Source organism: Macaca mulatta, chromosome 15, assembly GCF_049350105.2.
Source record: "Macaca mulatta isolate MMU2019108-1 chromosome 15, T2T-MMU8v2.0, whole genome shotgun sequence".
Lineage (NCBI taxonomy): Eukaryota > Metazoa > Chordata > Mammalia > Primates > Cercopithecidae > Macaca > Macaca mulatta.
The window spans coordinates 62,484,458-62,512,355 of record NC_133420.1 but is presented as its reverse complement, the minus strand read 5'-3'; the positions used below and the strand labels follow the sequence as shown (position 1 = coordinate 62,512,355).

Genomic DNA, 27,898 nt, shown 5'->3' with positions numbered 1-27,898 from the left:
TTCTACATATGGGTTTACCTTGTATTAAAATAAGGTGTGAGAAGGGCAAATGAAACCCGAGGCTCCCATCACAATCTTGCCACCTTCAGAGACTTCCAAAGGATCAGCATTAACTCCAATATTTAGCAGGAGTGCAGCTCTTCAAGATTCACAAAGTGTTAAATCTGTTGCCTAGAATTCCAGAGAGTTGGAGGCGCCCTGTGTTCAGCCTAAAGGTAAAAGCGATCAGCCTAAGATCATGAGCGCAAGGGAGAAGTTTGAAGCCATGAGCTCTCAAGTAGGCATTTCCCGCTGACCAGGTCTGCGGGCCAAGCAGCCAGCCACGCCGGCCCTCGTCATGCACGCGATAAGCTAGGCTCCCACGCCACGTGGCACTGGGAAGGCGTCCACCGAGCGCCAGGGAGAAGGAGGCGGAGCCCGGCTTCAATCTCGCCCGTGTCCTCATGGGACTTGTAGTTTTCCTCGCGGGGGTAGCGGGCACGAACTCCCCGGCTTTTGTCGGTAAATAGCATCTCCTTCGTACGAGTCATTCAAATAATAGATGTAGCCTAGGTAGCTTCAAGAGAATATGGGAAGGGGAAGGGGCAAAGCAAGGAAGGCAAGCCTAATAATTATGGCGGGGCAGAGAAAGGATTCGCACTCAGTACGCATGCGCACATCAGCCCGGGAGGATGGGCGGTGACGGAAAGGCGACGACTGGAGCGGTGTTGTCCCCGGAAGTGCCTTCCCTCCCGGTCTGCGCGGACGCGGCCTCCTTACCTCATTTGTCCTCGCCCCTCCCCGTCCCTCTACGCGTTGTGGTTCCCGGTTGGTGCTTCCTGTTCGCAGCCGCGGCAGTGAGTATGTGTGTGACGGACCCCCCAGCCGCCCGCGGCCCGGGACCCCTATCTATCCTCCGTCTCGCCCGCCGGGCTGTGGAACTAGCGCGTGCCCCCTCGCCGGCCTCGACGTCTCCCGTCCGTCCCTCACTCGTGGCAGGGCGCAGCTCCTGGTCCCTCAGCTGCGCCCCGCCTCATGCGGCCGGGCTGCCGGACTCGGAGGTCCGCGTCTCCCTGGCCCTCCAAGGGCTAAGGCCGTGATTCTAGAGCGGCTGGGCGTCCAGGGTCTCGGTGGGGGTGGCGTGTCTGCCCTTTTTATCTCTCCGCAAGACCCCCAGTCTTGTAGGGAAGCCAGTCAGTGAAGCGCAGAGGTCTCGGCGCGCCGAGAGGGAATCCAGTCTTTGAGGACCGAGTAGTCCCGGGCCACCTCCCGCCTCTGCTGTCAGAAGCAGCAGCTGCAGCCGTGGAATCCAAGATTTCGGGAGCTGTGTCCCTTTCCTCATGTAAAACAAGTAGACTTGGACTGTGTTCACTAAGGCGCCCTTTATCCCTCCCATCCTGTGAGCGGACAGTTGCATTCAACTTTCGGGAAGAGCTGCCGGTTCGGTGGAAAAGCTGTGGCTGGGAATCAGGAGGCCTGTGTTCTAGCCGTGGCTCCCCCACGAACTCGCTGGCGACTCCAGAAAGCTCTTATTGAGGCTGAATTTAAGATTATTTCAGATTACACTATTGAATTAGGGGCTCCATTAGGGCCTTTTTCGCTCAGTAAGTTTATCTGAGCCCCATTTCTCCAACTATAAAACGAGAGCGTTCAGTTTGATGACTTTTCAGGTCCCCTCAGAAGCTCTTGACTTTGTGGTTTTCTTTTTCTTTTTAAACTTTTATCTAAGACCGTTAGAGAAGTGACTTCGTGTTTTGAATAGTTAGGCTGTCACATACAAAGACTTTTAAATGGATTGTGTGTATATTTAGGAAAGCATTATGCTTTGGAGACAGTTTAGCATTGCTGCTTTCAAGGGAATCTGAGGATGAGGAATAAACTCAGGAAGGATCGCAAGTGATGATTATAGTAGTATGTTAGGTATCAGGGTAAGAGACTGCATGACCAAAGGAAAAGGGCTAAGGGAAAGGTGAAGGAAATGTTTCCGGATAGGATTAATTCTCATAAAAATCATGTCTATATCCCAAGAAGAGCTGTGACTTACGTGACTAAATTTAGCTTATTTTTTTCCTCCCGAAATACTGTGTTCTGTCTTTTGTGACCTTTGTTTCACACATCTGGATTCTCCACCCCAAACAAATTTGATTCAGAGTGGCCATCGCATTTGAAAAATGGACAGACTTTTTAACCGCTTAGTCAATTGTGTTTCAACTGTCCTGTCGGGGCAGTTCACTAATAGTAAGAAGGGAATTTTATGTTGAAAGTAAAGTGTGTTCATCACATTCCAATGAAATTTGGACTGAAAATGAGGCTGTGGATTTGATTTAAATCGACCCGAGATGGATGCCTCTGTCATCAAGAAGGAACATCTAGGGAGGCTAAAGGTGCTTTGGAAGTAAATAAGAGCAAAAGATCAGAATGACCAGTAGGTAGACTGTGAGAGCGGAAGGATTGATTAAAGACTGCATTAAGTAAATGCTGAAATCTTAAATAAGCCTTAAGTTGTCTAGTTTAAAACCAATCAATGAATACTGCTCCCTCTTTTGAATAGTAATAGCCTTTGCAGTTATTCTATAACTTTTATATTTGTTAAGATATTTTAATTCTTAGATCTAAGTTTCATTTCCATGATACTTTAGGATCTTACATGGGAAACATCTTTTCTGGTCATGGGATTGATCGTCTTTGAGTACCAACTTGGGAGATTCTTGAATGGCAAACTGACAAATGTGTGTTTTCCTTCTACCTAAAATGTCTCATTCAGTTTTTAAATTGTGCTGGGACGTAAAATGGATAGTTGTGAGGTAAATTTAGGTGTTAGAACCAATGCAAATATTGCAATGAAGGAAGGTTTTTTTTTCCCCAAAAAGTCTTAATTTGAAGTTAACTTATTTGAAAATTTTATTTTGGGCCATGTGCGGTGGCTCACGCCTGTAATCCAGGCACTTTGGGAGGCCGAGGCGGGGGAGAGGGGGATCACGAGGTCAGGAGTTCGAGACCCGCCTGGCCAACATGGTGAAACCCGTCTCTACTAAGAATACAGAAATTACCCAGGCGTGGTGGTGCGTGCCTGTAATCCCACCTACTTGGGAGGTAGAGGCAGGAGAATTTCTTGAACCCAGGAGGAGGTTGCAGTGAGCCAAGATTGCGCCACTGCCTTCCTGCCTGGGGAACAGAACAGGACTCCGTCTTGAGAGAAAAAAAAAAATTATTTAAAAATTGTAGTGAACAATTGGCTGAGAATCACAGAAATGTGAATCACTTCTAGCTGTGTTCTTAACCAGCTGCATAACCTTGAATTAGGCCTCCTATCTCTTTGTACTTCAGATTCCTGATGGGAAGATTGAGGAGTCTGTATGAGATAATCTGATTTTGTTATCTAGTTAGTATACTTGGGAATCATGTACAGGGATCAAAAAGCCAAGAAAGCCTTCTGAGTCAAGGGGATGTGTGTGTGTATGTAAAAAACATACATTGTCCTCTGAGACACTTTTTAAAAGGGTAAATTAAATTCATTTGAACGTAATTAAAGCAGTAACATAAACCAAAACAGCCTCAGGCTGACCTTAACCCTGGCATACATAAGCTACCTTAATAAGAGAGCACGTTATGCCCAGCACAATTTTCAAGTACAGAAGGTACAAAATCCTCTTAAAGGCCATAGGGGCCAAATTGTTAAATTCATTTTTCTACATTTCAGGGAAAGAGATAAATCCCTCGACCCAAGGAATTCAGTTTTTATTATGGTTCTGTAGTTTATTTTTGGCATACATTCACAGGTGTGCCTATGGCTCTATTCTTAATCCCTTTCCTTTGGGATGGCTCCAGGAGGAGGACAAATTTGTAACTCTGTAATTTAGCTCTTTAATTTTTTCTGTGCTGCACTGGAATTATGTTTTATCTTAAGTCCACACTGGATCCTCAGGATGGATCCAGTGAGGATTTTGAAAGAAGCATAATTCCTTTGACTTCTTTTAGAATTAATTTACCTATTAAATAAAAAGGAAAGGATTCATCTTTTATTTGAATTCCTCTGAGGCTAACAATTCAATATAAACTGATAAATGCTATGAGCATTATTCAGACAGCCACATTCAATTTGTGTGATAATAACAGCATAGCCACCTGAAGGACAGTACAACAAGGGCACAGGCATATGATACCTTTTAGAAGAAAAGCATTACAGGTTGGTTTATTTATTTCTGGAAAACAAACAACTCCAGTAGGAATGTAGTGCCTTTTTGGCTCTTGTCCATTTGGTTTTTGGGATTAAGGTGGTTCTAGTACCAGAACTACCATCACAACACCCTGGTATTTTGGGGCAGAAATTTGGGACATTAAGAAAACAACTAATTTTAATTTTATGTGTATAGCTGTTAGTGGAAGAAAGAATAAATTGGCATCATTATTGCTCTCTAGGCTGTCCCTGATTTTGGACACACACTTATTTTTCCAGGGCTCTCAGTAGTCCATCATTACCTAATAGAAACATCTACTGTATAGAGTTTTGGTTGCTGATGCTAGAATTTAAGACTTTGGAGTAGTTGAAAGACAACAGAGAAATTCATCTCATAATTTTTGTATTTTAAGCACATACGAGATTTATCGGGGCTGAAGAACAAATGCCCAGTGGTGTAGTTCATTTATTCATATATGAATTCAACAAACGTTTGTAGCTGACCCCGAAAATACCAGTTACCCTACTTGGCTTTGGTGATTCATTGTTTAGTAGAGTACATATAGTTCCTTAGTTCCTGCCCTCCTGGGGTTTGTGATCTGTGTTCCTTGGAAATTTATGTTGAATAAGTAATTAGAAATGTGATGAGTGTTTTGACATGTAAAGTGCTTATGGACGCCCATAAAAGGGGCTCTTAATTTAGCCTGGTTGGAAGTGATTTTGAGCTGAGTTTAAAATATGAAGGCTGAGGAGGATTTCATATGCTCACAGTAGAAAGTAAAGTGTTTCACTTTATGCATTTATTCCCAAAGTTGGGAGTTCTGTCTCAATATTGGGTCATTATTAAGTTTGTATTTATACGTTATAAATATACATTATAAAAATATACAGTTTTGTAACTAGTACAGAGTTTTTAGGCAGAGTCTGGCTGTGTTGCCCAGGGTGAAGTGCAGTGGCATGATCTTGACTCACTGCAGCCTGTGCCTCCCAGGTTCAAGCTATTCTTGTGCCTCCGCCTCCTGAGTAGCTGGGATTATAGGCGCACACCACCACACCCAGCTAATTTCTGTATTTTTAGCAGAGATGTGGTTTCACCTTGTTCGCTAGGCTGGTCTCGAATTCCTGACCTCAAGTGATCCACCTGCCTTGGCCTCCCAAAGTTTTAGGATTACAGGCGTGAGCCACTGCACTGGCCCACGCTTGTTTTATTTTTGAGTTGGGTTCTAGCTTTGTCACCTAGGCTGGAGTACAATGGCGTGACCATAGCTCACTGTAACTTTGAACTCCTGAGCTCAAGCGGTTCTCCCACCTCAACCTCCTGAGTAGCTGGGACTACAGGTTTGCACTGCCACGCCTGGCTAAGTTTTTAGTTTTAATTTTTATGGAGATGGAGTCTTACTGTGTTGCCTAGGCTGTTCTCAACTTCTGACCTCAATGTGATCCTCCTTCTTTGGCCTCCCAGAGTGTTGGGATTACAGGCATGAGCCACTGCCAGCTTAGGCATTTTTATTTATTTTTTTGGCCAACGATCAGAGGGCCATGAGATTAATTTGTTAATTGAGAAATATACATTTACACCGAAACAGTAAACAAAACTGTTTCTTGTTAGGGATTTTAGTCATAATCGAAGTAATATTCCTGTGTATGCTTGAAAATATGAGTTGTAGAACCAGAACCAAGGAAAAGATGAAGAATGGATAGGCTAGTGAGAGCTACTTTAAGTTTTGTTTTAACATTTTGGACAAGGGTTTTGTGTCCTGCAATAGATCTCAACTTGTTTTTCATTTACAATATACCTGTGAAATCTTACATATCATGTGCTGCATAATAGCATTTTGATTAAAGACAGACCATATGACTGTGGTCCCATAGGATTTGTATACTGTTTTTGCTGAATCTTTTATATGCTTAGATACACAAATACCATTGTGTTACAGTTATTTATAGTATTTGGTACAGTAACATGCTGTACTGGTTTGTATCCTAGGAGCAATAGACCATACCATATAGCCTAGTTGTGTAGTTGACTACACCATCTAGGTTTGTGAAAATCATCCTATGAAGTTTGCACGATGAAATTACTGAACAAAGCATTTCTTAAAGTGTTGACTGTGTTTCCATCAATAACTATAACTCAATTTGTCAGTAGTAATTCTCGTTAGGGAGTGGTGGGACTTAAAGGAGTGGGTCCTAACAGGACTTAGAAATCCTTGGAAAAAAGGTATTTTAATATGTCTGAAAATAGTGATGGCCTTCATATTAGCAGTTGTCACTAACAGGTGATATTGTTCCTTAAACTCTCATGATCTGAACTTTTAAAATATATTCTGTGTACAACTTTCTCTTTTGCAGCTTCAAGGTTACTGACTTTTTATGATGTTTGGTGGCTATGAGACTATAGAAGCATACGAAGATGATCTTTATCGAGATGAGTCATCTAGTGAACTGAGTGTTGATAGTGAAGTGGAATTTCAACTCTATAGCCAAATTCATTATGCCCAAGATCTTGATGATGTCATCAGGGAGGAAGAACATGAAAAAAAGAACTCTGGGAATTCGGAATCTTCGAGTAGTAAACCAAATCAGAAGAAACTAATCGTCCTTTCAGATAATGAGGTCATCCAACTGTCAGATGGGTCAGAGGTCATCACTTTGTCTGATGAAGACAGTATTTATAGATGTAAAGGAAGGAATGTTAGAGGTCAAGCACAAGAAAATGCCTTTGGTCCTTCTGCTTCCCTTCAGTCTAATGAGCTGGTTGATAAGAAATGCAAGAGTGATCTTGAGAAGCCTAAACATGAAGAGAGATCAGATGTAATCCGAGAGGTCATGATTATAGAGGTCAGTTCAAGTGAAGAGGAAGAGAGCACCATTTCAGAAGGCGATAATGTGGAAAGCTGGATGCTACTGGGATGTGAAGTAGATGATAAAGATGATGATATCCTCCTCAACCTTGTGGGATGTGAAAACTCTGTTACTGAAGGTTAGTATCATATTGGCCATTTTGAAAGTAGTATCATCTTGCATAAGGAGGACCGCTTTTCCTAGAGAAAAGACCGATAGGGTCTGCTCCATTTAATTCCTCACTTTTTGGTCTTGTCTTTTGGCTTGTTTCTTATGTGACTCTCTTACCAGTGCCTACTCTAATGGTGGTCTGTCTGAATATCAGAAAGAGTATGTCAGAATACCAAAGACACTCTGCTTCTGGTGTAAGCAGATTCATAGCTGCTTCTTCCTGTTTGGCTAGAGCCAGTTCTGGACCTGAAATCTTACCTCCCCCCCTCTCTGCTTGGTACCACAGGTGAGTACTCCATCCACCTCTGACATTAGCCCCGTGCGCTCGTTCAGCCAACTCTGTTGGGAGTGTCTCTTCGTATGGGATTTGCTTACCCAGGAGTTAGACGGCAAGCATAGGGAATGTCTGGCACACAGAATATATGGAATTAGTGTTAGGATTAGGATTTTAGGTACTCCACAGTCAGAAAGACAGGAAAATATGAAGATCTGTAAGTCTAGGGCAGATTATAGGAGAGAGTGCGAATTTTGAGAGCTGCGTCATCAAGGATTAAAATTTTGGTGTTAGTTTTGCCTCTGTGACGTGTAGTCATCTAGTCTTAATGCTTATGCCTTCAAGAAGTTCCTTCTTTTCGTTTCCCTCCCTTTATGGCTAATGCTCAGTCTCTTGCACTAGTTTCCAAAGTAGTCTTCTTTTATATCGACCCTGTACACTGTTGTTAAAACTGGTATTGAAATGCTCTTTTACTCATAGTACTTTATTGCTGCCCCAAAATTTTTAGTGGCTTCCCCAGAAATGATGACATTGAATGTAAATTGTGCTTGAAGCCCCTGGGATTGGCAAATGTCTTTTTAAGAAGCCAGATAGAAAATATTTTAGGATTCCAAGCCACATGATAATCTTAACTACTCAACTTAGCCCTTGTGGGAAAGCAGCCTTAAATAATACCTATAGAAATGGGGGTGGCTGTTCTCAATAAAACCCTATATAAATAAACAGGTGACTGGCTCAGACTGTAGTTTGCAAACCCTGAGAACTTGACAGCAAAACGAAAAGAGAGAATAGTAGTTAGGACATAGAACAGAATCACAAAGTTTTTTCCATATAGGTGAGCTCTGATAATGTTTTTAGGTAGAAAGAAAGGAACTTGTGAAGAAGGAGAGACTCAACCTGTTTGATGGATTGGGTTGGGGGCCAGGTTAGAGATAGGATCAGGTGTATGTGTTGTTGAATTATTCCTAAAAAGGAAGAGACACACTAGTAATTGCTAAATCATCAAATATTTATAGAGGTAGAGGAGAAAGAATAAATTCAGATGGATTGAGGTAGATGAGAGAACATATGAGGATGTGTTTGATTTTCTTGGGAAAATGAAAGCAGAAGTAAGAGAGGGTGGGGTATAATTGGAAGCTTAGAATGTGGAAAGGATGTTTAAGTGCTGTGGGGAATACTTTCAGGCAGTGGTTACCAGTATTTTGAAGATGACAACCTGTTTAACTTCGAAACAATTTGTGGACCACCCATGGTTGTAGTTATGATTTTAGTATTCAATTGAGAAAATGCATATTAGAAAGAAGCTACTACTCTTAGATGACTTTGTATTTTATTAACCACAACATTGATATGTGAGAAATAGTATTTATAATGCATTGCTGTATGTACCCATTAAGGTAACTAATTCTACAGTTTCCCAGGAGGCTGAAGGCTGTTAAGTTGGAAATCATTGCACTCTAGTGAATCAACAATAAGAGAATAAAGGATTGTTTAGAAGTAGTGTTCAGTCAAAATTAAAATATGAACTTGTAATGAACTCACTTTGAAGGATTCCATAACTTTATCCAGTAATACTTGTCAGCTTGGAGCAAGATGACAGAAACAAAATGATCTTGGGTTAGGCGTAACACTATAGAAGGCCAAAATAAGCATTTAGTTTATTCTTTCTCTAAATTACCTTTTCCTGAGATCATATCTAGTTTCATTAATCACTTCTGTATTTATGGTCATCAAATTATCGTCTCCTTAACCATTTTGTTGATTTCAGTTTCTTCGTGTACACCTACTGAGTATTTCCGTTTGGGTATCTTACTGTTTCACATTTAACATACTGAGAAGAAAGCTTAATAAGCTGAAAAAAAGCTTATTATCTTTCCTTTGAAACAGCTCCCTGCTGCTTTCTATTTGCACTAGAGAATCTACAGACATGCTGCAGTTGATGGCACAATGTGGGTAGGTTGGGAAAAACATGAATTAGGTGCTGGATTTGGAGAAGAAATCGAACTGTGCCATGTTTGGTAAATGATGGTGATGAGAAAGTAGAACCTCGGATTTGTGTTTTTGTTTTAGCCAAGTAGAATTAAATTCTGCATTTTTGAAAATTAATTTACTTGACTCTTATAAACTGTTACAAATACTCACATATATATTCTGTTTTATTTCCTTGATCCACTAATGCTGTAATCCTATTTCTTTCCAATTAATAAACAATGTATTTAGTACTGATGCCCATTTAAGAGTGTTGTTACTCTGTAATCACTACCCCTTTCATAAACATATCTGGGGATAGATCGGTTCGTATAATCTTTAGAGAGAAGATTTTTTTCATTTCTGTTAAAGTGTAGAGAAAATCTCAAGTAGTTTAGAAATGCCTGTTGTTAAACAGCATCCATAACTATTTTATGTTCTGTTTCCTTGACCTCACTCTGAAGAAAAAACCAAAATTATCTCCCAGAATTATGGCATAGACAACTGCAGTATGACATAAAAGAAAAGATTACAGGCTCCTTGAGGGTGGGTCTTTTCCATACTCATAAACCTACTTATAATAATATTTAGAGTAATGTCTTGACACATATATTACCTGCTTTCTCATTAATTGCTAAATCATCACACATTTATTGAACATCTCTATGTAGGGTATAAGTAATGCTGAAGTAGTACTGGTGACTTACAGTGGTAAAAGACTTAAGTTTTAGGCTGAGCGCGGTGGCTCACGCCTGTAATCCCAACACAGAGGCTGAGGCGGGTGGATCACCTGAGGTCAGGAGTTCGAGACCAGCCTGGCCAACATGGCGAAACCCTGTCTCTACTAAAAATAAAAAAACTTAGCTGGGAGCAGTGGCAGGCGCCTGTAATCCCAGCTACTTGGGAGGCTAAGGCAGGAGAATTGCTTGAACCTGGGAGGTGGAGGTTGCAGTGAACTGAGATTGCACCATTGCACTCCAGCCTGGGCGATGGAGTAAGACTCTGTCTCAAATAAAAGACATAAGTTTTAGCCTTGAATGACATAGTGTTTCGCTAAAGAGACAGAATATAAGAAGCCAAGTAATTTACGGAATTCTCTTCTTACTTTTTTTTTTTTTTTTTTTTTTTTTAGCAGAGAGGTCTTGCAGTCTGGAACTCCTGGGCTCATGTGGTCCTCCCACCTTAGCCTTCAGAGTAGCTGGGACTACAGGTGTGAACACAGCTTGGAAATCTCTTTTTTTTTTGAGATGGAGTCTTGCTCTGTCGCCCAGGCTGGAATGCAATGACACCATCTCTGCTCACTGCAAGCTCTGCCTCCTGGGTTCACGCCATTCTCCTGCCTCAGCCTCCCGAGTAGCTGGGACTACAGGTGCCCGCCACCACTCCCAGCTAATTTTTTGTATTTTTTTAGTAGAGACAGGGTTTCACCGTGTTAGCCAGGATGCTCTCCATCTCCTGACCTCATGATCAGGAGATCACGGCCTGTCTTGGCCTCCCAAAGTGTTGGGATTTCAGGGGTGAGCCACCGCGCCTGGCTGGAAATCTCTTAGCCATAGGAGTTAAGCCTCAAAATTCTGGTGATACAAGTGGTTGAAACTTAAAACTTTATTTAAAAAATAGGATTAGTGAATTTGAGATAGTTCATAAGTCTGTGAAAGACTATATAAATACATATGTATTTAACATTTACTATTACTGAATTTGTAGTAAATTTGAGTACAGCACTCTCTCTATCTGTGAAAACTTCAGACTCTCCCCTATTACTTTAATTTCAGTGAGACATTATTATATTAAAAAAATACAGGCCAGGCACGGTGGCTCAAGCCTGTAATCCCAGCCCTTTGGGAGGCTGAGGTGGGTGGATCACTTGAGGTCAGGAGTTTGAGACCAGCCTGGCCAACATGGTGAAACCCTGTCTGTACTAAAAATGCAAAATTAGCCGGGCATTGTGGCGAGCGCCTGTAATCCCAGCTACTTGGGAGGCTGAGGAAGGAGAATTGCTTCAACCTGGGAGGCGGAGGTTACAGTGAGCCGAGATCATGCAACTGCACTCAAGCCTGGGCGACAGAGTGAGACTCTGTCTCAAAAGAAAAGAAAAATAATAATAATGGGCTTACACATTGGTTTTGCTCTGCTGACAGATAATACACAACTCAGAGGCATGTATTTTTTTCCTTTCTATTCTTCCTCTAAATCTTCAACAGTTTTCTGATTTTGTGATTTGAAGTTGTTGATTAGCTTCCTGAGGCTCCATTGAGATCGTATATACGTGACACTTAACAGTCTAGCCTTCCTCAGTACATATAGCTATATGATGGTGGTTTTGCCTGTAGTTAATTCATGTCAAAACATAGGCTTTCAGTGCCTATTATATATGACTTTCAGCTCTCTCTACTGAGGGATGTGGGAGTTTATTTCTAAGGTCTGAGCCTCTTTTCCTTTACTCCTTTACTCTTTCCTAAGTCTTCTTTATAAAAACTGTGCATGTTCTATTGTTTGTTTTCCTTCTTGGTTCCCGCCCTTTACTTTTTTTTTTTATTATCCCCAGCAAGAGTGACTTGTAATTCTCATATATTAGAAAGGCAGATCTCCCGGTGGAAGAAAAGATACACCCAAGGAAGTCAGCATATTTAGTAATTTGTGAGGGGGATCTCAAGTTTGGAAAGGATTGTTATGTAAGACAACAAAATGATGACATATGACAATAATGACAGAATAGCTACTTATTTTCCTGATTAGGGAAGGGATATTATTAGTTCTAGGAGTAACTGCTAGCTCTTTCTTGTACATTTTTTATTGTGGAAATATAAAAATATATAAAAATGTTATAATTGACTTCAGTGTCCCATAAACTAACTTCAACAGTTACCAATTTATGACTAATCTTTCCTGTCTGTAACTCTGTGCCCCTGTGTTATTTTGAAGCTAATCAGACATCATTTCATATGTGTGTGTTTGTGTGTGTATACATCATGTGTGCACGTGTGTGTGCATGTATACACATTTGTTCCTCAGTGTCTATGGGGGATTGGTTCTAGGACTTCTCATGGATGCCAAAATCTATGGATGCTTAAGTCCCTAGTATAAAATTGTGGAATATTTACATATGACCTATGTACATCCTCTCGTATACTTTAAGTCTGGGGTGATCTTTTGGCTTCTGTGTGCCACATTGGAAGAAGAATTGTCTTGGGCCACACATAAAAAACACTAATACTGACAGTAGCTGATGAGCTAAAAAAAAAAAAAAAATTACCAGCTGGACACGGTGGCTCACACCTGTAATCCCAGCACTTTGGGAGGCCAAGATGGACGGATCACGAGGGTAGGAGTTCGAAACCAGCCTGACCAACATGGTGAAACCCTGTCTCTTCTAAAAATACAAAAATTAGCCCAGTGTGGTGGTGCATGCCTGTAATCCTAGCTTCAGAGGCTGAGGCAGGAGAATGGCATGAATCTGGGTGGCGGAGGTTGCAGTGAGCCGAGATCATGCCACTGCACTCCAGCCTGGGCGACAGAGCGAGAGAGACTCTGTCTCAAAAAAAAATTAACAAAACAATCTCATATTTTAAGAAAGTTTACGAATTTGTGTTGGGCCACATTCAAAGCCTTTATGGCTGTGAGTTGGACAAGCTTGCTTTAAGTCATCTCTGGATTACTTAACATACCCAATACAATGTAAATACCTCGTAAATAACTGTTATATTGTATTTAAGGAGTAATAATGAGAAGAAAAATGTACATGTTAAGTAGAGATGCAATTTTTTTTGGTCTGGAATATTTTCTTTTGTGTTTTTTTTTTTTGAGTCACAGTGTTCCTCTGTCGCGCACGGTGGATTGCAGTGGCGCAGTCTCGGCTTACTGCAACCTCTGCCACCTGGGTTCAAGTAGTTCTTCCACCTCAGCTTCCTGAATAGCTGTGAATGCAGGTACCTGCCACCATGCTTGGCTAATTTTTGTATTTTTATTTTTTATTTTTTAAAACTTGTAAAATTTTAAAATCTTTATTTTTTTTATGAGATGGAGTCTCGCTGTGTCACCCAGCCTGGAGTGTGGTGGCATTATCTTGGCTCACTGCAACCTCCGCCTCCCAGGTTCAAGTGATTCTCCCACTTCAGCCTCCCAGGTAGCTGGGATTACAGGCGTGCACCACCACGCCCAGCTAATTTTTGTATTTTTAGTAGAAATGGGGTTTCACCATGTTGGCCAGGCTGGTCTTGAACTCCTGACCTCAGGTGATCTGCCCGCCTCGACCTCCCAAAGTGCTGGAATTACAGGCGTGAGCCACCATGCCTGGCCAGTTTTTGTATTTTTAGTAGAGTTAGGGTTTTACCATGTTGGCTAGACTGGTCTTGAACTCCTGGCCTCAAGTGATCCACCGGCCTTGACCTCTGAAAGTGGTGGGATTACTGGTGTGAGCCACCATACCCAACTGAAACGTTCTTTCTTTCTTTCTATCTATCTATCTATCTATCTATCTATCTATCTATCTATCTATCTATATTTAATCATATTATCGTAGCCAAACGAATTCCCAGTAATTCTTCCATCATCACATACCCAGCCAGTGTTTAGAGTTCCTACACTGGCTCCTAATTTTTTTTTCTTACAGATTATTTGAATTCGATCCAATCCAGGTACTATAATTGGTTGATAAACTTAAGTATCCTTTAATGTATAGGTTGCCCTTAATCTCTTTCTTTTTTAAATTTCTTGTAATTTGCTGTAATACCTAGATTCTTTGTCTTCTAGAATTTCTAGTGGTCTGAATTTTGTAGTATGGCTTAACATGTTCTACTTTCCTCTGTCTTTCCTGTGAATTGGTAGTTAGATCTAGAAGCTTGATTAAATTCAGATTTTCTCTCTGTTGTGTCATCAATTTGATACACAGGTTCATTTGTTTCACTTTGCTTTTGACACGTTATTTTTTAGAATTATCTTTTTTTTTTTTTTTTTTTGAGACGGAGTCTCGCTCTGTCACCCAGGCTGGAGTGCAGTGGCCGGATCTCAGCTCACTGCAAGCTCCGCCTCCCGGGTTCACGCCATTCTCCTGCCTCAGCCTCCCGAGTAGCTGGGACTACAGGTGCCCGCCACCTCGCCCGGCTAGTTTTTTGTAGTTTTTTTTTAGTAGAGACGGGGTTTCACTGTGTTCACCAGGATGGTCTCGATCTCCTGACCTCGTGATCCACCCGTCTCGGCCTCCCAAAGTGCTGGGATTACAGGCTTGAGCCACCGCGCCCGGCTAGAATTATCTTTTAAAAGTTTGGTTTTCTTTTATAATCATGTAAAATGTTTATAAGTTTCCAGATTCAAATCAGCAAAACATGATAATATCTATTCAGAGAAGGCAAACCTTCTGTCCAGTCTCCAACCTGTTCCTGCCCTTCCCCTTATGAGTAATCATTAAGAGAAAATTGTTGGTTTGTCCTTACATGTATATATATTTGTACACTCTTGCCCTCTTTTGTTTGTTTGTTTGTTTGTGTTTGTTTGTTTGTTTTTTGAGATGGAGTTTCGCTCTTGTTGCCCAGGCTGGAGTGCAATGGTGCAATCTTGGCTCACCACAACTTCCGCCTCCCAGGTTTGAGCGATTCTCCTGCCTCAGCCTCCCAAGTAGCTGGGATTACAGGCATGCGCCACCATGCCTGGCTAATTTTTGTATTTTTAGTAAAGACGAGGGTTTCTCTATGCTGGTCAGGCTGATCTCAAACTCCCGACCTCAGGTGATCTGCCCACCTCAGCCTCCCAAAGTGCTAGGATTACAGGCATGAGCCACCACGCCCGGCCCTCTTTCTTAATAAATACTGGCATACTATCTACTCTTTTCTCTAACTTTATTTTTTTCTCTTAGCCGTATGTATATCCTGGGGATCAATCCATAGTATTGTGTAAAGATATTTAATATTTCTTATTTCTAGGACTATGGACTGTTTTTGTATCTTCCTCACTAATCTGAGCTGGGCACATTAGGCATGTAATAATTACTTTTTGAAAGTGAATGAATAATTTAAATTAGTTAATGAGTAATGCACTTGTTACAGTCTTAAAATATATTTTAAATGAATAATAGTCTAATTCCACTTTCAGAAGCATGCTTTGTTCTTGTTCCTGGTTATAATTTTTTTTATCGTTTGCTAATTTTGAAATATTTAGGTTTAGCAAAAAACCAATTGTCTCAGGTTTTAAAAAGCAAATGCCTTCTGCAAAAGGAAGAATATGGAATTTTTAAGAGTTGAAGAAGTCATATTAGTTCCTGGTTTATGACTGTTATGGTGTAGAATTTGTGTTAATGCAGAGCTCCTTCAGTATGTATAATTTGGCACACAGCCCCTTTTGTTTGTCAGCATTTGGCACATTGAGGATACCTAACAAATCGTAGGTAAATTTATTTATTTATTTATTTATTTATTTATTTTTTCCCTTAGGTAAATTTACTTGCATTCTGCCTTTGTGTATAGAGAAGAGCTCTTTACATAGTATTATTTAAAGTGAAATAATTGCTTGATTAAGGTAGACCACTTTTGAAATTGAAGTGAAATTATGGCCTCAACACTTATGGCAGAAAGTGTTTTAACTATTTTGTGTTAAATCCCTTTTTCTCCCAAAGCTATACACACAGAAGTTTTGGATATAATTTCAAAGGATGAAGAACTTATCTAGAGGCCGTTGTTGAATTCCTGGCATTTATTAGGCACTCAACTAAGACTGGATATCTAATTAAAATTTGAATAGAGTGGGTTACCTATTTGAATTTTAGGTTTTCTGATATATCATTTCATTTCATCTGGGTCTTTACATATGTGTTTTTTTGTTTGTTTTTGTTTTCCTGGCTGGATTAGTTTCTACCTTGCCTGTCTCATATATCTACTTATCTCTCAGTTCTCAGTTTAAAAGGTCACTTCTGAATGAGGTGTAATGGTCATAGGTTCTCAATTAATGGTTGTTGTTGGGTCTGTGACAACTGTGCAGTTGGGTAGCTTTGACTTTGGGTAACTTAATTTCTTTATTGGTAAAAAATACATTTTATTTTATTAAAGTCATAAAGAAAAATGAGATATTGGGTAGGCTTAATGTCATAGGAAAATATTTTGATAAAAATCTTCATAGTTACACGATAGGTTCATGATCATTGTGGCAAACATGGGCTTATAGCTTCCACTTTTTTGTTGTTGGGTTTTTTTTTTTTTTTTTTCCCCCAGACAGGGTGTCTGTCTCCCACCCCACCCCTGCCCCACCCGCAATCTCTCTCTCTCTGTCTCGCTGTTGTCCAGGCAGGAGTACAGTATTGCAGTCATGGCTCACTGTAGCCTTGACCTCCCAGGCTGAGGTGATCCTCCTACCTCAACCTCCCAGGTAGCTGAGACTACAGATGTGGGCCACCACGCCCTGCTAATTTTTTGTATGGAGTTAGGTGGAGTTTCACCGTGTTGCCCTTGTTCACCATGTTGCTGGTCTTGAACTCGGCTCAAGCGAGCTGCCCGCCTCAGCCTCCCAAAGTGCTGGGATTTACAGGTGTGAGCCACCGCCCCTGGCCCCACTTGATTTTTTTGTTTTGTGTTGTTTTGTTTTGTAGAGACAGTGTCTCACCATATTGCCTACACTTGTCTTGAACTCCTGAGCTCAAGCTCCCACCTTGGCCTCCCAAAGTGTTGTGCTTATAGGCATGAGCCACCGAGCCTGGCCCCAAGTTGCTTTTGAACAACATATGTCTAGTATGGTGCTATCCTTAAAGAAATTTAATTTGGTGACATTTTATGATCTGCTAGTTTCTGACATTAAACTTAATTCTGAAATCTTAAAATCTTTCCAAATACTACTTACTGGGTGCTTACAATGTACAAGGCACTGTACCATTAAGGTATTGGGATTCAAAAATTGCCGTGTACTTTTTGCCTTTAGAAATCCTAAAATGCATGACAGTATGGAAAGTTGACTGTAAAACCAGAGTTAAATGCATTTCTACAAATATGTGAGATGCTCCAGCAGAATACATAATTGTTCCAGGTGAATAGTAGATTTTTTAAAAAGATTAAAAAGTAGATAGGCAAAGTACAAGACTGAATTGAAAAGGAACCCTTTGAATTTGAGTTTTGAAAAATGGTTAGGACTTGAAGTTCAGGTTAAATGCAGCTAAAAATAGAACGTGAAGCCCTTAGTAGAAACTTAAGACTGACTGTGTGTGCCATTCATGTTTATATGTGGCTGGATATGATGAAATGTTTTAATAGTATATCTTTTTAGAAGCCACCTCTGCCTAAACAAGAAAGGATTATTTATGTTCTATATATATTTAGAATACTGTTGGAAGATTTCTTAGTCATAATTTTATTTCATTGCTTTCTGCCTGTTTTTTTGTGTACATATTTCCTTTTTTTCTTTTAAAATATAATTGGACCAGAGTTTAATCAAAGGACCTGACCAACTGTTTAAAGTGTATTTTGTGCAGGGCTCTTCAAAGTAGAGCAGGTCTTAAGATACAACTTTTGCTCCTCATAGTTATGTTCTTCCTTATAATCTTTTAGCGTAGGAAAGGATCATTATTTTGTTAGTTTGGAAACAATACATTAAACTTTGCCTTCAGTAACTTCTCAGATCATTAAGGTGGTGTTTTCCCCCTTCTTTTGTATTCATTGTCTTAATTTCAGTAGTTTCTTGAGACATTTTATACCCTAACAGGTCATAAGAGTGTATTGCCATGTGACATACTTCTCATTAATGTATAGTTTAATTTCTGCCTTATGATTGAAAAATGGCCACATGCTAGAATTCCAGTCACCAGGAGCATCAAGGAGCTCCCTCTCTGATGTTTTCAGCTTTTGTAAGCCTGTACTGCACAATTCCTAAAGCTGCTTTTGAACTGTGTCTTTAGTTGTAGCATGTCACCTTATGCTTAACTATTGTTAGGGCATTTTTTAATTTAATTTCTAGTTAGCATAATGACTTGAGCTGTGTTATTCATTGTTCCATGGTGACGTTGTCATAGGGAGAGAAGAAATAAAAATGTTCAGTTTCAACTTTACTTGTGAATGGAGTGAAGTTTGAAGAAAGCTTTTTATGGCCATTGTTCAGCAGAATGAAAATCTCATTAGAAACCCCAGAAATCCCATGCAGCTTTGGGTTGGATTATAATAACATTTTGGAATATTGATATTGTATGTCACTAATTTCTGTGATTTCACTGTAGATCAGCAACATAGGGATGCAGTCTTCCAAAGTTAATTTATGACTTTTAATCTAAATTCATTTACAGTTTTCAACAATGTTAAGTACCCAGGGAGAGAATTAAATTTTACTTTAAAAAAATACATTTCTTTTAGTAACTGATTTGATTTTCATGTAAGATATACTAAATTCGCTGGAAACTGCTTAAAAAGAAATACCATGATATGTATTTATTGAACTAATGACTTAGTTTAGTTGCCGTTAAAATGTTAGTCACCTTATCTACAGGTTTGTATTTTTTTTTTTTTTTTAGAATGGAGAAGCATAAAATTAGATGGGCAACATTTTCTTCCTTGTCAGAAGAGCTTGAATCCTGATGTCTTTTTAAGTGAAGAGTGTTTATATATAACTTTCTCGTAGCTTTTGTTTATTATAAAAATAATCTATTGCATATAGTGATCACTTACCTAAGAAGATAAGTATGATTTATATACACAGTATATTTTTATGGTCAGAAAGTAAATTTGATGTGAGCTACATATGATTAGACAGTAAAACTTTTTTCCAAAGAAGTATAGAATGGAGAACATTTAATCATTATTTCCCCTTCTTAGAGTAGAGGCTGTTCAGATAATTCATATTCTGTAAGTAGGAGATCCTGTATTTAAGACTTTACTAAATTTAATTTCAAAGTAATTTATTAATCTCTTATAAATGCTTCCTTGGTGGTTAAGACTTATTAATGAAGCAAAAGTATTGACTTAATGGCAGTTTTCAGCCTAACATTTTAAATCTCTTCGTTATTATTTATCTTTGTTTAATTTATTAAAGATATTGGCATGGTTAAGCTTTTGGCATTTTGAGTTACTTGCCAGATTTTTGTTGATTCTGCAAATAGTTAAGAAATAAATATTTTAATTGGGCATCCACCATGTATTATGTCACATTTTCTTTTAAAATCATATGCTTAAGAATACCTAAAGGAATAGATTTGACTTGCTTTTTAGTTTGAATCTTGATCTGACAGCATTGGTTCTGGATGGAGATGTAATTCTAGAGATAAAAATTATTTCTGTGGTATAGATCTGGATTCTAAATGTAATGTAATAATTATTTTAAAGTGGTCTTGTCTGCTAAATGTGTAGCTTTTATTTCTGTAACAAATTCTTACCTTAGAATTCCAACTTTTGTCAGTTTCGAAAATTAGTTTATTGTGGACTTGAGAGCATCTGTTCTTAATCTCGTGTTTTGCAAATACATTTTAAGGGAAGACAGGATAAATCTGTGAAAATCATTTGTACTTCCCCTCCCTTGCTTTTGCTTAAATATGTAATTATAACCGCCTCAGTGTGAAAGAATGGATGTTAAGTAGCTTAAGAGGTATTTATTAAGGGAAAATATTTTTATTGGCAGTTCCCTTAAGTCATATTTGTTTTGTAACTAAATAGTGCTTGCAACAGAAATATCTATGATAGGGAGGGAAAGCTCCAACTCTTGAAAACTTTTCAATACTTTTTCCATATTGGTAGTTAATGAGAATTTCTAAAGATAGGAAATAGACTGGTTATGACTGATAATATGATATTGCTAATGTAATACAAATTATGCTTTAAAAAGCCAGGTGAGGAATTCAGGATATAGAAGAACATGACATACGTATACGTTTAACTAAAGAAAGGAGATTTTCTTTAAAGAGAAGATGTGCAACCACAATCAGTCCTGTAAGTTAGTCCTTAATCCTGCGCTAGCCAGTTTTTAGTATTAAATGGTCTGATTTAACATAAATGAACTTTTGTCAATGGTTTTATTTAGAAATAGCATTACTTCCTACTTTTAAGGAGGATTTTAATTGCTAATAAAAATTCGTTGTTCTGATAAGAATTTGAAAGACATCCTTACTCCCATATAATTGAGTATTTTGCTCTTCATTCAACACCTCAGCCCTTTTGGTTTGCTTAAAAAGTGATACGAATTTTGTGGGAGAATAAATATAACTTAAATATTGCTGTAAATGTGTTATATAATCATATTTTGGTCTGGTATTATTGGTTCTTATGTGTATGAAATACTTCCTTAAAGGTTCAAAATACTCAATTTAAAAGTTTCTGGATAGGTGAGGGGTAGAGATCCATCAGGTACTTACTTGGTTGTGGAATATTTGTATTCTTAATACCATGACATTTTAAAGTTATATTAATCCCTTTATTTTTCTGTTTGAGATTATTCAGTTTGGGAAGTTTTCTTTATTATCAGATTTAACAGAAGAAATGTAAGTGGTTGTACCACAGGTCATCTAATTTTCAAACCATGTTGGTTAAACTGACTTTGGTGTATAATTCTTTACCGGGTAGTCAGAGAAGTTCAAGTTGATTGTGATTGAACTCTCTGATTATGCCACCAGTTAGGTTAACATCAGCAGTGAGGGGCCTTCATTTCGTTAAATTTTTAAATTCCATTAAGATTATTTAAACATAGAAGGAGATAGGTTTGTGAAGCAAATTTCTAAAGCAATATTAAGCAAAGATACTCTTTTCTTCCTCTTCTTTTAGATATATCACATACATGTGTATTTTGATTAAAAGGAAAACATTTAATCCTTATAGTATAATGCACACTTATTTCTTATTTTTAGAAATTGTTAAAACTAATAAAATTTGTTTGGAAATCTCAAAAGATCTTTAGTAGTATACCTGCAACCTCAGCAGTCCCTTTTTATCCATACAGATTTCTCTGCCTATTGTGGCCGTTTGCTCTAATTTAAATTTCCCATGGCTTTCGGTTGCAGACTTGGTTTTCTGCAAGAGTGCCCATGCTTACATGGTCATATATTCTTGGTGACTTTTCCACTTTTTCCTTTTTGTTATTTTGTTGATTGCTAAAGGAAAAGGGGATTTTAAAAAAAAATTTGTTTCTTTGTTTTGATCTTTCTTCCTTAGCCCATCTATTTGTGTGTTGTTTTGTTTTGCAGATTGGAAAGAATTATTGTGTGGTACTTAGATCCATGGGGACCAGCAGGGGAAAACTAATTTTGTTCTTGGTTTTGTTTTCTTAATAACAGAAGCAATTTAATTTTTGAGCCATTGAGAAGCTCAAAAGATATGTTAGCGTTATGCATGAAATTGATGGGAAATTATTAATCCTGAAAATTTCTATTCATGGTCACTTTACTGTTGGAATAAAAATGTTATTTTATAGTGTAGCCAAGTTAACACTAGAAATACTAATTAACAGTAAGTGGTACTGTTATAAATCTTTAATTTAAATATTATTGTATATTAAAAAGTTGTTTACAAGAAATCAGTTGTAATTTGATAATGTGATTTCTCTTACATTCAATTTTGTGGTCCACAGTGTGTATATATTCAAATAAGCATATGAACATGTGTTTGATTGTGGACACATTTTTACTTTGACCAGATTTTAAGACTTTGCTTTTTCTTGGCAAAACTTGCATATTTTCAAATGTGAGGAATTTTGTTTTATGAAGTAACTTTGTACTGCTGAATTTAAGTCCTTAAAGTGCTATGGCAATTTAGTTACTGTTAGAAGTCAAAAGTAGAGGTCTGTATTCCCAGCATCTCCCCAAAATATTTTTTCATTAATAGTTACAGGCTTTAAAATATCAAATTATTGTGATCAAAGCTACTTCTGTTTTACAGTTGGTTTTGTGAGGCTGGTATTATACAGTAACATTTAACTGAATTTTGTATTTGCTAAATTAACATAAAATAATAAAGAGATCCTTTTCACCATTTAAAAAATTCTAATAATTTCCTAATCAGGAAAAATGATGTTATGATATACTGTTAATAGACTAAAAAAACTTTATAATGTTGATAAATAGGGAAAAGAGTTTACTTTTAATAATTTATAATTTTAGATTTTTTTCCTTTGATTGATTGTACCTCATGGTTGTGAGGTGTCTAAAATGCTCTTTTTGGAGATCTGTTAAGTACTCTGGGAACTGGGGTAAGGGCAAGCCTTCTTTCTGTGTCTGTTAATTACAGGTTTTTTTTCTTGTGGATATAGTGCTCTTAGAATATGAAACTGATGTATAGAATTTGTAATTACCAAGAAATAAATAGCATCATTGAATTTTGTTTTCTTTATTTTTGCTGTTATTTTCTACTGTGCTTCACGTTTTGATTTCTATCAGATGACTTCTCAAAAAGCAATTTCTTTTAAATCAGTGAGTTTCAAACTAAGAAAATGTATCCTGATAGTCTAATTAGCTGTTGTTTGTCCATGCCATTTAAAATAATCTTTTGAATTTCTAGTCTTTGATTATAGTTATATAGGCTTCATGAGTTTGTACAACTATTCCCCCTTTTAAAGTGTTTTAAAAGGTGTATTGTAATTTTATAATTGATATTCATATGTAGTTATTGAGAAACATGAATCACCTAAAATATATTTCTAGTATTCAGCGCATCAAATCAAGGTATAACCTGTGATATAAAAAGTGGTCCAACACAAGTATACAGCTTTAAAAATAATAAGGAATTAATTCTGTTAGCACGTTTTACTAGCAAATGTTCGTGGAAAATGTTATTAATTCTTAAAGCTTAGTGCTTGGGATTTATTGTGTGTGGCCTTACTAGGAGAACACTGTAGAGCCGAACTTGAAATTTATTAGGGAAAGAACAAACTGGTGAAGTGCTTTTATGCTGTTAAAAAACTTCACAGACAATTATCAGACAACTTTTTTTTTTTTTTTAAAGGTCATGATTGCTTGATGCCTTTTCCAGTCTTTATTTGAAACTGTCGTTTTGTAGGATTTCTTTTTTGTTCTCCCTCTCTCTTTTTTCTTTTGGCAGTGGGTGGAAGATTCTTTTAAAACTGAATGGCTAAACATGTATGGTAACTATTAATCGAAATACTTTTATTCATGATTTTTTTTAGGCCAGAAAATGCTGTGAAGGTAAGCCAATGATGGTAAAATTACATTGTGTTGTGTGGAAACTGTTTTAGCCTTAGCGTTTTCTGTTCAGAAAAGTAGCCTCTGAATTAGAGTTTTAAATTGGGATTTGTTTGTGAAATATTTTGTAATTCTCATATTGCTGATTGCCTTTATGTCTCGGTGTTCTAGTAGATAGTTAGTAGTTCCTGAAAAAGAATATTCTGTGTGTGAGAGAAAATAGGAGGTGAGAGCAGAATGAGAATTGGGAAAGAAAAATCCCCTACCCAAAATGCTGCCACCTAACAGGTGGAAATATCTATGCCATTATAGATTTTCAAAACATAGAGTGCTTGAACTCTTTTTTTCTAAGAGATTACTTCAGATTTGACAGATTTCACAAAATTTCGTTATGGTAAATATTAAAATTTTAACTCTTATTTTTAATCCTAAATTTAAGCCCTTACAAATTAAGAAAAGAGTGCCTCAAGGCTAATTGCTAATGTTCAATTAAGTTATGTGTTCAGTGAAGTAATTTTTTGATTGATATTTTGATTTTATTAATATGTAAACTAAAAATTATAAAAGGCATATGAGTACAGAAATTATGTGAAATTAATTTTGATATTTTGCAGCAGAGACAGTTTAGAATTAAAATATCCTTGGTGTGTCATAATTTTATTTCTTGTAAGGTCATCTGTTGGCTTTCAGTATTCAGAAAATTTAGACTTTTTAATTTTAAATGTTGATGTAAATTAACTGGAGCCATACTTTCTTTAAATTGGAAGAACTTAAGGGAAATACATAAAATATGCTAGTGATTGGCTTACTTACATTTTCAGTGATTAGATTGTGAAATAAGAGTAAGGCCTAGCATTTTATTTTATTTAAGAAAATGTACTTAATTTAAAAGTACTAATACAAGAATGAGAGAAATCTGGTCAAATATAGTAAATCCATATCCATAATTATTTTCAGTCACTAGTTAGAGAGGAAGGTATGAATTGCTAATATCTTCTTTGTTGAAAATTGTAAGTTGTATTTTGAAAAGGGATGAAAGGGAACAAGTAACTGCTTTCAGGCAGATTTATATCATCTTAACCTATGTTATTTGTGGGTTCATGTCACAAAAGCTTGCAAAACTTCACAAAATAGTTAAACGTATTTTAATTTAGTAAGCTTGCTGAAAACTCTTGATAAATCTAGAAAAATGTATACATGATATTTTTCTTTTTTAAAGTTTAGTGGTCCATCTTGGTACTTTGTCTCAATTTCAGTCTTGTTGATTTAGATAATATTCTTATTGTTTTACAAATTTCCTTTCAGTAATGTGTTACTGCTTTGATATGTTCTCACCTTTCCAGTTATATATGATCCATGACATTTTATCATCCAGGTGTTACTATTTTATTGTTCTTTCTTCTACTTTTGTTGTAAGGTGCAGACTTCAAGTCTAAAGTAAGAGCTAGTATATATTACAGTGTATATGACCATTTCTAATTTGACCTGTTACTGTAAAGAAGGCTAACAAGTGTGTATGCCTAGCCCACCCCTTCTGGAGCAGTTGAAAACAGGCCTCAGAAGACTCAAAGGAATTCTTTTAACTCCTAGCAGGGCCACGGGGTCAATGTCAGATTTAGTCATGCTGTTATTTTAGCCCAGTGGTCCAGAGAGATGACTGAAAAGTGAGTCTTTTATTTCTTTTTTTGTGTGGTTATTAACAGGATTAAATGTAAGCCATTGTGTACTTAGTACCAATTAGTTTCTCATCTGAGAGGTTCATTATGATTTTTTGTCAACCTTCGTCTTGTAATATTTGTTTCTTTGTTTGATTAGCTAAGGGGCTGAATGGGCTAAAGGAAAGTTTTACAGCAGTACTTTTAGATTCATTAAGAATTTTAATAGTCAACTATTCAAATATGTAGACCTTGATTTAAAAAGGGACCACGTTGAAAATTGGCAACATTAAGTAAATTGTTTAAAATTTTCCTTTTCCTGGTGTATTTTTTTAATCTGAAAAAGACTGTCTTTGTTATATCAAATAATACTTTTATGTTTCTGGAAGTCTACTTCAGATTGTTGTACATACCTCTTAAGATTGTATTTAGTTTGCTGTGAATATGTAATTATCATTCAGGAGGGGCATATACCAGAAAGCTCCAAAATTAAAAAACCTTTTCAGTTTCTAGGATAGAAACATAGATTGAGCTATTAAAAGCAGAACATAAGAGTTCTAGGATAAAGATAGTTGTCAGGTGTAAACAAGCCTTAATTGAAAAGGAGGCAGCCTAAAAGTTGATTCTTTATGCTATTATAAATAAGTAAAAATGCAGACTTGTCTGAGTTCAGAAAACAGGAGCATACCCAACTTTTAAAATCACTTATTAGATTGGTAGTTGCTTTAGATCCTTAACTGTAAAAAATTCTTATTAAAATAAGCATTCAATTGAGTAATATTCCTCATTTAATAGATTGAGATGCCTCAGTTAAATTTTGAACAAAAATTGTTCCTATAAATTGAATTGGAGATGCTGATCTGTTAAAAGCAAGGAATATAACCCAAAATTAAAATAGGAATTATTTTGCTAGTGGATAATTATCTTGGACAGGTCTTATATCTTGTTGTTGAAGTGTGTAGAACACACATTTTCAATGAATATACCTGTAGGCTGATTCAGACTTGGTATTTTATTTGCTTTAAACATTAGAAATGGTAAATACTAATTTAAGCAAGCACGATTACTATTTTAACTTATTTTTCGAGAGTTGCTTCATTTATCTCAAAACTTTTTGGTGTACCTTATTTACCTTATTTAGATGATATCATTGTATTAAGTCCTTTGCTTACTGCCATAGTTTTTTGGTACCTAGAATAATTTATTATGGAATTGAATATTGAAAATTTGATGATCCCAATAATTATGAAACTTACAGATTTTGTATACAGGCTTTTTTCCTCCTTTGGTTTCAGGCGTAATGAATGGATGGCCCTTGCTTTCTGGTATTTGTGTATCCAATTTCCTGAGGAAACACTTTTCTACAAAGTCCGCATGTTTGACTGTTTTACATTTTTCTTTCATTGTAATTTGAAAAGGACTTAGATCCTCCAAATGAAAACAGCTGTCTTGACCATATGGTAAATTAGACCTGCTTTTTATTGTCTAATAATTAAGCCTCCCCTTACTTATCCCACCCCCTTTTTACAAGCTAAAAATGTGTGGTAGCTGTTTAGTTAGAACATTTTCAAGTAACAGGAAGTAATTCAGTGGTAACTTCCTCATGTGGTTTGCTGTTTATCAAAAAGAAAAATAGTTTCTTTTGAGAGAAGAGTGCAGTTTTTGCTACTCAAAATTTTCTCAAGCTCTTTGGAAAATAAGAGAGAAGTCTTTAATGTGCTTGTCATATGATGACAGATTTAAAAATTTTGTTTCTCTTTTCATTACTTAGTATTTGACTTCAGTGGAAGCTGAAAGAAGTAAATGTTAAGTTGAAAATCTGCCTCAGTGTCAGATGCTCATATAATTTAAATAATTTAAAATTTGTGAGTACTTATATTTATCTTATATTTTAAAAACATAGGGAATAACATCAACTATTTGTATCTTCTCTGTTAACTTAAAGTTGAATTAGTTAACTTTAGATATCTAATAAGAGTAGGTCCAGAAATTAACATAACATTTGAGTAACAGTAGGAATTATAGGTGAAGACCAGGCTATCCCAAAGATAATTCATTAGGACTTCTGTTTTTATAGCATCTTTCATGTGATAGTAACTGTTGTAAACAATTGAATTATATATATATCAATTTAATAAATAATTGCAGTATTAAAAAGTTAGCCCTGATAATTGCTACCTAAACACCTCCAAATTATGCTACTTCAAAAACAGTTGAAGGGAAGTTTGGGAATATAAAGTAATACAGTTTCATTTTAAGACCAGTAGGATAATAGACATTGTAATGTAATGGAAAAACGTTTTGTCCCATAAAAACCATTTTTATTTAATGCTTTGTTTTTTTGTCTAACCAGGTAAGACCTAGCAAATACAGAAAGAAAGAGAGAGAGAGAAAGCAAGCAAGCAAGCTGTTTTGAAAGTGTCTAATATTGGCTGATGTAGAGCTGTAGGTGGTGGTATCTTATTTATTCCATAAAATTAAAAATAAGAGTGGGGGAAAAAAAAAACAAATTCCAAGAAGATAAATGGAAGTTGAGTGAAGAGTGAATAGAATAAAAATAGAGATCTAATATTTCGGTCAGTCTGTTAGTTAAATTTTATATTCAAAGCTTTAACATTTTGGGCTTTTAAATTTTCTGCAGTGCACATGACTTACTTTCATAAAAGACATGTCAATCATATTAGGAATAAAAGTAATAGCTCATATAGTGCTTTTTATTAGCATCTAAGAAAACACTGGTATTTGACTAA

General features: G+C 37.0%; 1 protein-coding gene across 4 annotated transcripts in view; it reads left to right on the top strand.

The window, feature by feature from the left end:
* Window positions 1–782: 782 nt before the first annotated feature.
* ZCCHC7 (zinc finger CCHC-type containing 7) overlaps window positions 783–27,898 on the top strand; it is a 237,952-nt gene continuing 210,836 nt past the window's right edge. The window contains exons 1-2 of one of the 4 annotated variants that reach the window (XM_015117405.3): window positions 783–840; window positions 6,509–7,139. In XM_015117405.3, the coding sequence (XP_014972891.1) occupies window positions 6,530–7,139 (610 nt within the window). In that variant the 5' untranslated portion in view covers window positions 783–840; window positions 6,509–6,529. Of the gene's footprint in view, window positions 1,584–6,508; window positions 7,140–27,898 lie in introns of all 4 variants that reach the window. The other 3 variants (XM_015117409.3, XM_015117408.3, NM_001261183.1) reach the window with 3 other exon arrangements.